The sequence below is a fragment of the Pseudophryne corroboree genome, chromosome 3, assembly GCF_028390025.1.
Source record: "Pseudophryne corroboree isolate aPseCor3 chromosome 3, aPseCor3.hap2, whole genome shotgun sequence".
NCBI classification, from domain to species: Eukaryota; Metazoa; Chordata; class Amphibia; order Anura; family Myobatrachidae; genus Pseudophryne; species Pseudophryne corroboree.
In genome coordinates, this window is record NC_086446.1 from 235,395,604 (window position 1) to 235,409,243 (window position 13,640).

At 43.3% G+C, this 13,640-nt stretch overlaps 1 protein-coding gene across 15 annotated transcripts in view; it reads left to right on the forward strand.

The window, feature by feature from the left end:
* The window catches only part of ZMYND8 (zinc finger MYND-type containing 8), a 248,958-nt gene that overhangs the window by 71,477 nt on the left and 163,841 nt on the right, over positions 1 to 13,640 (forward strand). For all 15 annotated transcript variants that reach the window (XM_063958910.1, XM_063958912.1, XM_063958909.1 and 12 more), the window contains one exon: positions 8,059 to 8,118. In XM_063958910.1, the coding sequence (XP_063814980.1) occupies positions 8,059 to 8,118 (60 nt within the window). The remainder of the gene's footprint in view (positions 1 to 8,058; positions 8,119 to 13,640) is intronic.

Genomic DNA, 13,640 nt, shown 5'->3' on the forward strand with positions numbered 1-13,640 from the left:
CCTCTGAAATCCCCCAGAGAAAAAACAAAACTGGGCCTTATTTATCCCTGAAGTATCGAGAACCCATCCACTTCCCCCAGATCATAAAGATTTTTTTTTCCCGCATTCCTAGCCAGGAACACAAATTTTTCATGTGCAATGGATTCATTGACCAAAGAGATCCATGACTTTAGGATCGGGGCCTCCCCAGCCAACCATAGCCTGGCAATGCAAACCTTGGCCAGAGCACATAAGTTAATGACATAACGTCTGCTGGGCGGATCTAAAGCCTCCTCATCTATTACCAACAGTATACATATTACAGGCGTAAGTATGGGAGAGGAAATGTCTGTATTAGTTATAACGCGTATGACTTCATTCCAAAACAGCGCCATCATGGGGCATGACCAAAGCAGATGCCAAAAGTCGGCTCCTAAGCTTCCACATTTAGGGCATTTCGAGCTATGAGATCCCCCAATGTGTGCCAGCCTCACCGGGGTCATATACACCCTATGAAGTATAAATAATTGTATTTGCTGGTATCTAACAGAAGAAGTTGAGATCCGATGGGTCCCCAGAGCATCCTCCCATATGTCGTCCGACAACACACCTATATCTGACTCCCACTTAATCCAAAGATAGGCAAGAGGTTCATTATGATGCATCTGGAGTATACGGCCATATATCCTAGAAACCAAGTGTCCCGATCCCAGCGTTTGCAACATTGATTTAACCGGGGAGTCAGTGATAATTAAAGGGCCATCGGGGAATTGGGCAGCCATAGCATGACGCAGTTGGAGGAATCTCAAGAAAAACCCTGAGGGGACATTAACCTCTTGTTGAAGTTTCTGAAATGATTTAAATACCCCACTAGTATGCAAATGTCCCAAAGAGAACACTCCCCACTTCCCCCAGACCTCCCTGACTTAAAGCCGACACAGCTCCGGCAGTCCATAAGTGTTATCTAGTGGGGTATCAGGGTCAACACCATATCCTTACATCATAGAGTGCACCAACTTCCAAATCAAAATGGATTGTTTTACAAGCGGCATTGTGGACATTTTAACGCTGCCACAAAGAAGCAGCTGCAATGGGGAGCCACCTGGATATTCCTGTAGCAGCATCAGTGAGTGCAAGGCCAAGGTATTAAGATCATTTACCCATTCCCAGATATGCGTCAGTTGTGCCGCGTAATAGTAAAATCGGAAGTTGGGGAGAGCCAAACCCCCCAATTACTGTGTCCTGGTCAGGGTATCGAGTCTGATGTGCCTGCTTACTAGCCCATATCAAAGAAGAAAGCAAATCATCTATCTGTCTGAAGACCTTCTGAGGGATATAAACAGGCGACTGCTGCAGAATATATAGAAGGTTTGGGCTGGAAAACCATCTTTATCATATTAACTCTCCCTGTGACCGTCAAGGGTAGCTTCCCCCAGGTCTTCACTCTGCCACGAAGGTACATTATTTGTCGTGTGATATTTAGGGAGGAGAATTTCAGAGGATCATTAGGCACCCAAATGCCCAGATATTTGAAGGAGTCCACCCACCGTAATGGAATAGTAATTAATGGGGAGGCAGGGATCTCACCCCGAAACGGTATAATGGAGGATTTCTCCTAATTAATAAGGAGCCCAGAGTATCGCCCGAACTCATTAATAATATCTAAAATCCTAGGCATAGACTCAGCATAGCGACCCACAAATAATAGAACGTCGTCAGCCTATAAGGCTACTTTATCCTCCCGAGTTCCCACTTTAAAACCAGAAATCCCCCTGTCTGCCCTCAAAAGGCATGCAAGGGGTTCAATAGCCATAGCAAACAGGGTAGGGGACAGTGGGCATCCCTGGCGTGTACCTCTAGATAAAGGAAAGGGTTGAGACACAAAACCGTTCACCGCCACTCTGGCTGAGGGAGAAGAATACATTAATCTAACATATTTAATAAAGTTTGGGCGTATACCAAATCTACGCATGATTTCCCATAAATAATCCCACTCCACAGAATCAAAGGCCTTAGCGGCATCTAATGAAACGACTATGGAGGAGGAAGAGTCTCCACGGGGAATCTGCAAATGAGTAAATAAACGTCTAAGATTAATGGATGTCGATTTATTGGGCATAAATCCCGTCTGATCCGGGTGTATTATATGAGAAATAACCTTATTCAATCTACCCACCAAGACCTTGGACAAAATTTTAATGTCAGTGGGCAGAAGGGACATAGGGCGATAGGACTCGACTTTCCTAAGATCCTTGTCAGGTTTAGGAAGAACCACAATCAATGCCTCCGCCATAGATGGAGGAAGAGACTCCTGTACAAAAATTTGACTATACAACTCAAGTAAGTGAGGAACAAAGAAGTCCAAATGTTGCTTGTATAACTCAGAGGGTATGCCGTCTAATCCCGAAGCCTTACCACTAGGAGAGGCCTTAACAGCGGCCATAATTTCCTCAAGCGATATGGGCGCCTCCAGAAAGTCATAAGCTTCACAGGACAAAGAGGGAAAACATACAGTGTTTAAATATTTGTCCAATTGCAGCGAAGTACAGTCTAGCTTGGAACCATACAGGCATCTATAATATGACACAAATTCCGACGCAATCTGTGGAGTCTGTCAGAACAGCACCATCTGAGGCTATAATCTCAATTACAACATTAGTAGATCTGTCTCCCCGTGCCAGGGAAACCAAATATGACCCAGGCCTGTCACCAGTAGCATAAAAGGCATGAGAAGAAAAAAGGAGTCTATGCTGAGTCTTTTCCATTAAATAATCTTTCCATTCCCCTTGGGCCGATAGCCAGGTTAAGCAGTCCTGCAAATATTGTGTTTCCGCAGCGACACTCCGGGCCTCCAGCTCGGTCTCCCGGCGCCTATAGAAGGACTTTAATTTGGACACCCGTTTAATCAAAGTTCCCCTCATATATGCCTTAAACGTGTCCCACAGATTAGAAATAGTGTTCTGCATTATTCATCTCAAAGAATTCCCGCCATGCGGCCACCAAATCGGAGCCATCCCCCATGTGTACAAGCCAAAAGGGATTAAACTTGCATACAGCCTGGCCTCTAGAACAGTGAAGATCTAAGGTAAAGGTCAGGGGGGAGTGATCCGATATACCCCTAGTCTCATATCTAACATCACAGACCCGGGGAACCATGTCATTTGAGAGGAGGGCCAGGTCAATCCTAGAAAAACAGGAATATTGTTTAAGAGACGGATGTCTCAGTCTCCAGGGATCAACCAGGCCCAAGCCCGACACAACATCAGCAAAACCGGACTTCCCAGGATGCACAGTAGAGGGAGGAATAGAGGGCCTATCCAGTGCCACATCTAAAACATTATTGAAATCCCCCAGGCAAAGTACAGATATCCCCGGGAATGATGCCATGAACCCTGCAGCCTTCTTAAGAACGTCGGGAGAGTAAGGGGGAGGCACATACACAGCTAGGAGGAGTACAGGGACATAATATAATTTACATTTCAAAAATACATATCTCCCCCAAGGATCCGTTTGTATAGACTCCAGCACAAAGGGGACGGTCTTTCTAATAAGAACTGAAACTCCACGAGGAGCAGAAGTGTGCATTGAATGAAACGCCTATCCCACCCACGGCCTCTTTAGGGAAAGAATCCTGCTGCCCACCAAATGAGTTTCCATAAGACAGACAATGTCAGCAGCATATTGCCTGATCTGTCGAAGTACCAGGGATCTCTTAATTTTATCATTAAGCCCTCTCACATTCCAAGACATCACTTTAAGGCCAGCCATAATAAATAAAAAATATAATAAGGACATTATCCCGTAGCCAGCCAAATCTGTCACTCAGATGCGTAATTGCAAGACACCAGTGCCTAAAAAATACAGCAGCAATCCACATACAGTCAAACCACAAACATCCACACAAAAAATAACCGCAGCCTGAAACAACCCTCCTCCCCCCACCCTGTATACCACCCCCAACATGTAGCATACCTGGATCCCAGAACAGAATACAAATTCCCACAAAATAGAACAGACAAAAACTTGTTGCACCATTAATTGGTGCAGGCAGAACCTACAAAAAAAAAAAATTTCCAGCAGCAAATTATACCCTAAGCGGGGCAAAGAATATAATGGCACTTAAGAGAAAAGAGAGAGCTTCCAGCCACCAACCACAACACCCCACAAAAAAAAAAGGGGTGAATCATATAGATTCTCCCTCTGGGACTGTATAACATCCGAAATAGAACACATACGGGTAATGTAGGACCATATATATATACCCCCCTTCCCCCCAGATCATGTCAGGGCATATCTACAAAGAAATATATAACCGGTCTGAACAATTGAAGCAAAGCAGCAGAAGAGGAGAGAAAAATAAGTAAACAATTAAACACTCCCTCATCCTGCAGCCCCACAGTAATTATGCATATAATCATAGCCGATATAACAAAAGTCCTGTAACCAGAGCCACATAGAACAATCAAGGATCAGCAAGAGCACGTCTCCTCACGAGGAGTCGTAAAAAATTTGGTTTCACCATCAGCCACCACCCGCAGTCTCGATGGAAAGAGCATAGCATATGGCAAATCAAGTTCACGGAGCCTCCTTTTAACAGGCAGGAATTGAGCCCTATCTTTTTGTACATCCGCCGCAAAGTCCGGGAAGACCGATATTGGTGACCCATTCCATTTTAGAGGGCCGTTTGTGCGAGCAAGTTTCAGAACAGTGTCCCGGTCACGGAAATGGAGGAATTTGGCGATGAAGGTACGGGGTGGGGCCCCTGGAGGTAGTGGGCGCATCGGAACTCTATGGGCTCGTTCTACGGTGAAGTAGGGCGAAAATTCTTCAGACCCAAATGCATCCCTGAGCCATTTTACGAGAAATTCTTCAGGAGATGAGCCCTCCTCCTTCTCAGGCAAGCCAATGAATCGGATATTGTTACGCCGTAAGCGTCCCTCCATATCCGTCAGCTCTTTGCGCACATCAGTCATTTGAGATTCCAAAGCATCAGTACGTCATCCCAACGGGGCGACAGAGTCTTCAACATTGGAGATACGGGTCTCGGCTTCTCCCACCCTTTCCCTCACCCGCTGAAGATCCTGATGGATAATGGAGAGGTCAGACTGCACCTGCCCAATTTTATCAGCCAAGCGAGCCTCACTAGCAGTCACGGCATCCAACACTCTCTGTAATGCAGCATCCGGCGGGTCAGAAGAAGCAGAACTATAAGCAGGAGATGGGGGTGATGCTTCAGATCGGACAGTCTCTCCCCTCTGCTGTTGAGGACCGGGATTACGAACAAACTTTTCCATTGCACCCGCCGTCGCACTGTGCTGGCGGCCTCTCACCATTTTGGATAACACGATGCCGCAACACATGACCAGTAGGATATATCAAAGCAAATGCAGGCAAAGAGAGAAGGTGCACGCACCAGCACAATATGATGAGGCCAATAGTCACGAGAAATACATATATATCTATATATAGGGTAGGACCAGAATTCTTGGCTGTATTGCTGAATATTGGCACAGTGGATGTCAACAAATATGGACTGGAGCAGGGAACTAGGCAGTATCCCACTTAAACAGACGCTGTCCCTTTAAGGCCCGTAGTTCCAATTCCCACAATAATGCCTCCTGGGCTTGCCAAGGGAGCTCAATCCCTGTAGTAGTATGGGAAGGACCAGAGAACTTTATAGACCAGGAGAAGAGAAGGGGGGAGAGGATGCACCCACCGCAAACAAGATTTAGCACAGGCTCCCAACAATTGTACCCCCCCCCCCCCCCCCCCCCCCGCAGCAGCAGTTCAGTCCCCTGGATACCTGAGGTTTATAGGGAGAATGCAGGCATCATAGAGAGCAGTAGGGGTCCAGGGAGCAGTCCGCAGGCTGGCAGAGGCAAACGCTTCAGTATGGGAAGGGCGGCCGCTCAAAGGAGGCTCCGGGCGCCCGCACAGCCGAATGGAGCGGTGGACACTATCACCTCCCAAGGGCCCTGTGTTTAGTAACAAATAAAAAGTCAGTAGAAGGGCTGACTCATAAGCCATACTGAAGTGTAGAGTGCATTTGCTGCAGATATGGTACTGTTCTTATCAATAAACAAAAGTAATTACAATAATGTCATTAAATGTTAATTTCGTAATAAACCCAGCGCCACACTCAAGGAGTACTTTTATTTATTTCGATTTTTCATTTCCAACTGACACGTCATTCAAGATAAAAACAGGTTCTGAGAAATGTTAATAGCAAACATGGGGGTCTATTTACTAAGCCTTGTAAGGAGATAAAGTTCCAGCCAATCAGTCCTAACTGCCATTTTTCAAATACAGCCTGTAACATGGCAGTTAGGAGCTGATTGGGTGGAACTTTATCTCCGTCCACTTTATCTCAGTGCAAGGCTTAGTAAATAGACCTCATGGATTGGAAAGTGTAACTGAGCAATAGTCAATATTATTAATACTAAACCATGTCTTTATTGGCTGACAAACATTTGTAAGAGCGAAACTTCAGAACCTAGGATTCTCTGAAAACCAGACTCCATATATAAGTACATAGCATGGAAGACACCCTGCATTCATTTAGACACTAAATTGTGTCTTACCATGTGTCCAAACTGAATCTGTGTTGTGAAACCAGTTCTGTGGGACGCCTGAGGAGGATGTACAGTGAGTTTAAATATATCTTTGGTTTTAACATCAAAGAATTCATATAAGTAGTATAGCTCCTTATTAAGGCTCTTAATGTGATACTGAATCAAAAGCATTGGTGACTAAATAAATTCCCTATAACATTATATTGGTGTTACATTTTATGATGTGTGTACTCATGTTAGGGCTTTTTCACACAACTGTGATTAGAATGCAGTTAGCATTTGGAAACGTCATTACATATAAATACATTCTTCTCAAAGCCTCCCATTTATACACCTATGCATTGATGACAGGAGCCCTGATAGGTGGTTATAACATGTTAAAGTTTCAAGGGAACAGGGGAAAAAGGGAGGAAAATCTTGCACAGTATAAGCTCTTAGAAAAAGGTAAAGTGTAAGTTAATTCTATATGTGATATATTAGAGCCAACAATTAGTTGGTATTAAATACGAAAATGTTTATTCTCCTTTAATGTGTTGATGGTGTAAAATCCACAGCAAAGGAGGTTTTCTGCTTAACTCTTTATGGGGGAACGCTTTATATCTGTGTGTGATGTGAACCGTCCTATATAAATAAATGGTTCCCCCAAAAAGAGTTTTCTATTTTTCTGCCTTCAGCAGAAAACCCCCTTCGCTGTTAATAAAATGGTGCATGCTGCAAGTTACATGATCTGCTAACACGTGGGGTTCTGCTCAAGGCGTCAACATTGCATGTGCTTTGTACATGCATTTATGATGAGTTTCTGTTGGTGTGAATGAGCCATTAAAAACCCATCATACTTCCCTTTCTAAGGCAATAAGAGCTAATGAAATACAAGGTAACATTGAAAATGAAACGTTGGTATGTAAACTATGAGATTTCACATTTTATTTCTATTTGATAGTGTAGGCTATTATTTATTATGTCATTAGACATTGCTGACCCCTGGTTTTGTCGCCGTCATTTAAAATTAAAGTGTTGGTGGGCTGAGGGGCAAGGCATTCCAATAAATGTCTCATACTGTATGTTAGCTACTAAATTAGTTATATGTTCACTATTAGATGTATATGAGGAAACGTACATATTAAGTGTAGAAGTCATGAAGTCTGTTTTCACATTATAGGGTTATCTTGCATATGAAAAGAGAGGCTGTCATGTTTGGCATATGTTTGCTCAAGTTGCTTTGTGTGACTGAGTCATACGTTAAATTACTAGGCGTGAAGGAAGACGTGTTGTTGTCCAACTCTCTCATTGCGCAGTGTCATAATAAATGCAGTCCTTGCATACAGGTGTTCACTGACTATTATATGTATATATTATTCATTTTCTGTCATTTAGGCTCCGCTTCAGATTTCTTACAGCATGCTTATTCTATATTTGGTCCATCAAAGAGTTTAAGCCTCGTAATCTGTAGTTACAAGTACATGAAATTGTGTTATCTTGGTTCTTCATATTTTTTCTTTGTTTGTAGGTCCAGCGGTCGCTTATCCAGAAGGATTATCACAAGAACATGGGGACAGTCAGCAATCCAGTAAGTGGAACCCGAAAGCTGTGTAATGGTTAATATTTAATGTCTCTGTTTATTATGATCTTGTGTAAATTTTGTCTGGGAACATTAACATTGGCACAGAGACTGAATCTTCTCACACCTCTGAGAAGATAGCTTCAGAGGGCCCATGTGCCCTAAATATACGCACCAAGACCAGATTTGTAATCGTACAAGTAAAGATTGTCATGCACTTGATGCACGTAACACACAGTGTTTATGATTAGCTGGGCATGAGCTCTAGTTTGTCTTTCTTCTTAATTGGAATTCTCTCCATCCGGGTATTTCATTAAAGACTTCCCAGAATCCTTAGATGCTGATATGGTTGTGGCAGTGACCCAATCTCGCCATGCCGTACCTGGAAAGCAGTCTGAGCAAATATTTCACAAACAGAACAACACACAGCACCACTCAATTGCTATTCACAGTATTACATTTGAGGGGTCAGTTCATTTAGACTCGCCTAGAGAGTGCGACTGAGTAAAGGGCCCCATACACTACAGTGACACGTTGGACACTCATGTTGCATAAGATTCCCCTTGAACCGCCCGCAGCCTCCCGGGCGGCAGGATCGCATAAGATACATCTTATGCGGTCCTTTTGCATACGATTTATCTTATGCGATCCCTGCCATGCCTGTGGGATCAAAGATATCATGAGTGCAGCACTAACGACCTAGGGGCAGCGATCCGATGCTCATGGGACTGCGTATTGGATCGGATGTAAAACACATCCGATTTGCCACTTTTTATTCGATTTATCGTCCCGAAAGGTCGAAATCGGATGAAATCGGGCATTATCGTTGTAGTGTATGGGGACCTTATAGTGTGGCTATATGCCTCACTAACGGTAGTTCTGGACTGCTGATTTTTGTTTGCAGACCAATAAGGCCAAGTACAGAAATCAGTGAGATTGAGGGGGGGTGGGATGATGTGCTGTTTCTGGAGTCTACATGTTGTTTCCGGCTAATTGAATTGAGCCCTAAGTTTATAGAAAAATAGTAATGATACAACAACTGCAGTTGTTCTAGTGACATTTTCAAGTTTGTTCAAGTAAGCACAGTGACCATACACTAATCACTGTGGATTGACAATAACATGGTTTCTGTGGCCAAATTGGAAATGGTACGTTTATTTGTCATTGGTGCAGAACTCTTATTATGTATCGCTGAAATATCACAGCAACTTATTCCAGGGATCCTCTAAGGACCCCAGTAAGAAAAAAAAGTATTTGACGAAGAAGATTTCTGTGCACATAAGCAGCAAATATCCATGCATGGGCATAAAGATTTGTCCAAGAAGAATGCAGTGAAACCTGGGCCATTATTGACAAGGCAAGCTAACAGCGTTTTGAGTTGGGTTAATACATTTGTCACAGTCATTGTTACTGTCCTCATACAGGTCAATGGGGATGACCATAAGCTCCAGTAACAAGGGTAATGCCTGAGAAATCTGATGTCTAACGGTAAACTGGCATCAGTGCAATGTGTTGGTATTTACACTGGTATTATGGCTTTTCAATGTTCCTTAGCCAGGCCTCTTAATCATGTCATGCAGTGCTTGAGTCAAAGTGGCAAGATTTGACTATGTGCAGCTAGCATACATGATGACAAGCTGGAGAAGTTGACAGATGATTGCTCTCTATTATTGAACTATGTAGTAGACACATACAGAATCGGCAGTGAACACCATGAGTATTCACATTTAACATCAGTTCGCTCGGTGCTGAACATTAGAGTAAATATGGTAGTGAAATGTACATGGACATTGTTTTAAAAAGAAGTAGTAATAATGGGTGACAGTATTGTGGTTCATAATGAAGTAGAGTAATTGCAGTTAGTTGAAGTTAGAATAAACATGATTCTCAATGTTATCTAAACCTGGCAAGGTGTCAGTCTATTCATTAATTCTTACTCCCTCCTCACCCACTTATCTTTTCTATACTATGGACAGTTTTTTCTCAGAATTGCATCCAATATGGAGCTCCATATGTGACCATGTTAGTGATGGCAATAGTTCCTAGCTGAAAATGCAATCTGCCAGTTATCGCTGTCGCTATGTATGTGCAGTTATAGCCAGCTGTACTATTGGAGCACCATAGAACACCTGTCATATGTGGTAAGATTGTATACAACTCTATTGATTCCTATGCCATGCCACTGGTTTTCAGCAGCATTTCTCAGTTACTTTTGTACTGCACATTTCATGTCCACTGTGTACGGATCAGTAACTCGCCCAATAGAATGCCACCCCAGTATCTGACTGTGCATGATTTATGATACATTGCATGTGTTTAAATGGTATTTTATATTATTTCCTGTTTTTATTTCAGCGGCTAACATTTCCTGCTGTTCCTAGTCGCAGAAAAAAACACATTGACCTTATTTGGTCCATAAACTGTGTATTAAACCCTTTCAGTACTGTAAAGTTCTCGGTTTTAGGCGTGGGAGTACAGAAGTAAGCTAGCCATTTGTACATATACATGTAGGCCTCTTGCTTACGGCGAAGTAAAGGATTAAAAATACAAGCTCTTTCTTTTCTTCTTGTTATTTGCCCAGTCTTTCTCTCTTGTCTTATGTTTTCACCAATATGCACGCTTGAAAATAAAACTGAATGAAAGATAAGGGTACAATACAGTGTTATTAATTAGTTAATTTAGCTTTTTGAGAGCTTTGGAATAGCCTATGAGCTGAGGGGAATTCAATGTGATCTGGTATAATGAAGTGAGGGTGAAGCTGTGCCGGCATCTCTCTCTGCTACTATATGATAGGTTAGAATTTATCAGAATTGAAGCTAGAATTGTGAGTTGTTTTCTGTACTAAAAAACTTCCTGTATTTAAAATAATTTAAAGGTCAAAATGTTTTGTTATGAGCCATTTCTGTGTCTTCCTATTGAGGGACACTACTACCATGGGATATTGTGACTGGTACAGGAGCTGGGCAGTTAGGATTAAACAAATATACTCCTTCTGAAGGAAGGCCCCTTACAAGTGGTTTACCAGTTTTAAATTAGCTGCCCAAGAAGTTACACGTCTTGCATTTGCCTCTTTCCCATCTCTTGCTCCAGAGGGGATGTCTCACCACTAGATGTCTTTTTTTTGATGGCTGGTCCTGATTTGACTAGTGTAGAGAAGGGTAATAGGAGGAAGCAAAATATCTTGCAAAGGCTCCTCTGCATTTTAGTTCTCTCTGTGAAGCTTTTGTTCTGAATACCTCTATTTCTTGCCTTTCTGTTTGTGAAAGTAGTGGTGAACCGAAGAATGTTCTAATTGTGGTATTACATAGAGTACATCTGTTCTTTTCCTTATCTTCACTGAGTCATATTCTATATTCTCCCATTTAACTGTACCAGACTTACTACTTTGTTTTGTACTCCTGTACCTATGCTGCCATGATGGGTAACAGGACTGGTTCAATATCTACTGTAAGTCCATTGGGAGAATTGGGGAAGGGGGGGGGGGGGGGGGGGGGGGGGGGAGAATCAGATGGAATTACCATGCCAAGATGCAGGCTCAATCCAGTGCTAGCCAGATTGCGCATCCTTGGGCTAAGAATTTAGAAATATCAGTAATGGGTCTGGCACAATACTCTTCCTCACTGGAGAGATTAATAGAATAGACCCAAGACCTTGTAAGTGTCCGTATGCAACGCATGTTCCCATCAATGAGGATTCTAATTTTGATTTTTCTTCACAAGAAGAGTTTGAACTGCTGCAGAACTCCGATTTCTCTGGGTTTGAGAGAGTGCTTTATAGAACAGAGAGTTGGCAGTTTGGTTATTGCAGCACATCAGGTTTCCGTATTTAAAAGGAAAAAATAGGATTTGAATTACCTACCGGTAAATCCTTTTCTCGTAGTCCGTAGAGGATACTGGGGTTCCATTTAGTACCATGGGTATAGATGGGTCCACTAGGAGCCATGGGCACTTTAAGAATTTGATAGTGTGGGCTTGCTCCTCCCTCTATGTCCCTCCTACCATACTCAGTCTAGGAAACTCTGCCCGAGGAGACGGACATACTTTGAGAGAAGGATAGATAAAGATAGTTTTGAGATTCCGAACCAGCACACACAACAGAGGAAAGCTATGCTAACCCAACTTTAAACAGCAACAGCTAAACCAAACAACAATACTTAACCAAGTAACAGTGCAGGAAGAACGAAGCACTGGGCGGGCGCCCATTATCCTCTACGGACTACGAGAAAAGGATTTATCGGTAGGTAATTAAAATCCCATTTTCTCTTACGTCCTAGAGTATACTGGGGTTCCATTTAGTACCATGGGGATGTACCAAAGCTCCCAAACCGGGTGGGAGAGTGCTGAGGTTCCTGCACAACTAATTGACCAAACTGAAGGTTCTCAGAGGCCAAAGTATCTAACTTGTAGAACTTGGCAAACATGTTCGAACCTGACCAAGTCGCTGCTCGGCAGAGCTGTAAAGCCGAGGCACCCCGGGCAGCTGCCCAGGAAGAACCCACCGACCTTATAGAGTGGGCCTGTACAGATTTCGGAACCAGCAAGCCTGCTGTAGAATAAGCATGCTGGATAGTGAACCTGATCCAGCGTGCAATTGTCTGCTTTGAAGCAGGACACCCAATTTTATTGGGATCATATAGCACGAACAGCGAGTCTGATTTCCTGTGACGAGCTGTTCTCTTTACATACACCTTCAAAGCCCTCACAACATCCAAAGACTTTGAAGTAACAGAGGTATCCGTAACAGCCGGAACCACAATAGGTTGGTTGAAACGCGGACACCACCTTAGGTAGAAATTGCTGGCGAGTTCTAAGTTTAGCTCTGTCCTCATGGAAAATTAAATAGGGGCTCTTGTAAGACAATGCCCCCAGTTCCAACACACGTCTTGCTGAAGCCAAGGCCAACAGTGTGACGGTCTTCCACGTAAGATATTTAACATCTACTTCCTGTAACGGTTCAAACCAGTCCGATTGGAGGAACTGCAGCACCAAATTGAGATCCCAAGGTGCCGTGGAAGGCACAAAGGGAGGCTGGATGTGCAGAACCCCTTTCAAGAACGTCCGGACCTCAGGAAGAGATGGCAATTGTTTTGAAAGAAAATGGACAAGGACGAAATCTGGACTTTCATGCCCAGACATAGGCCCACATCCACACCTGACTGCAGGAAACGTCCCAGATGAAATTCCACAGCAGAATATTTTCTGCACTCGCACCAAGAGACGTATTTCTTCCAAATACGGTGGTAATGTTTAGACGTTACCCCCTTCCTGGCTTTGATCATAGTCGCGATAATTTTGTTAAGCTTTCAACTTCTATGTCATCAAATGTAGCCATGGTAAGTCCTGATAGATGAACGGGCCCTGTTGCAGAAGATCCTCGAGAAGAGGTAGAGGCCATGGATCTTCGAGGAGTATCTCCAGGAGGTCCGCGTACCAGGCCCTACTTGGCCAGTCTGGAGCAATGAGAATTGCTTGAACTTTTCCCTTTTTATTCTTTTCAGAATTCTTGGGATGAAAGGAAGTGGAGGAAACACG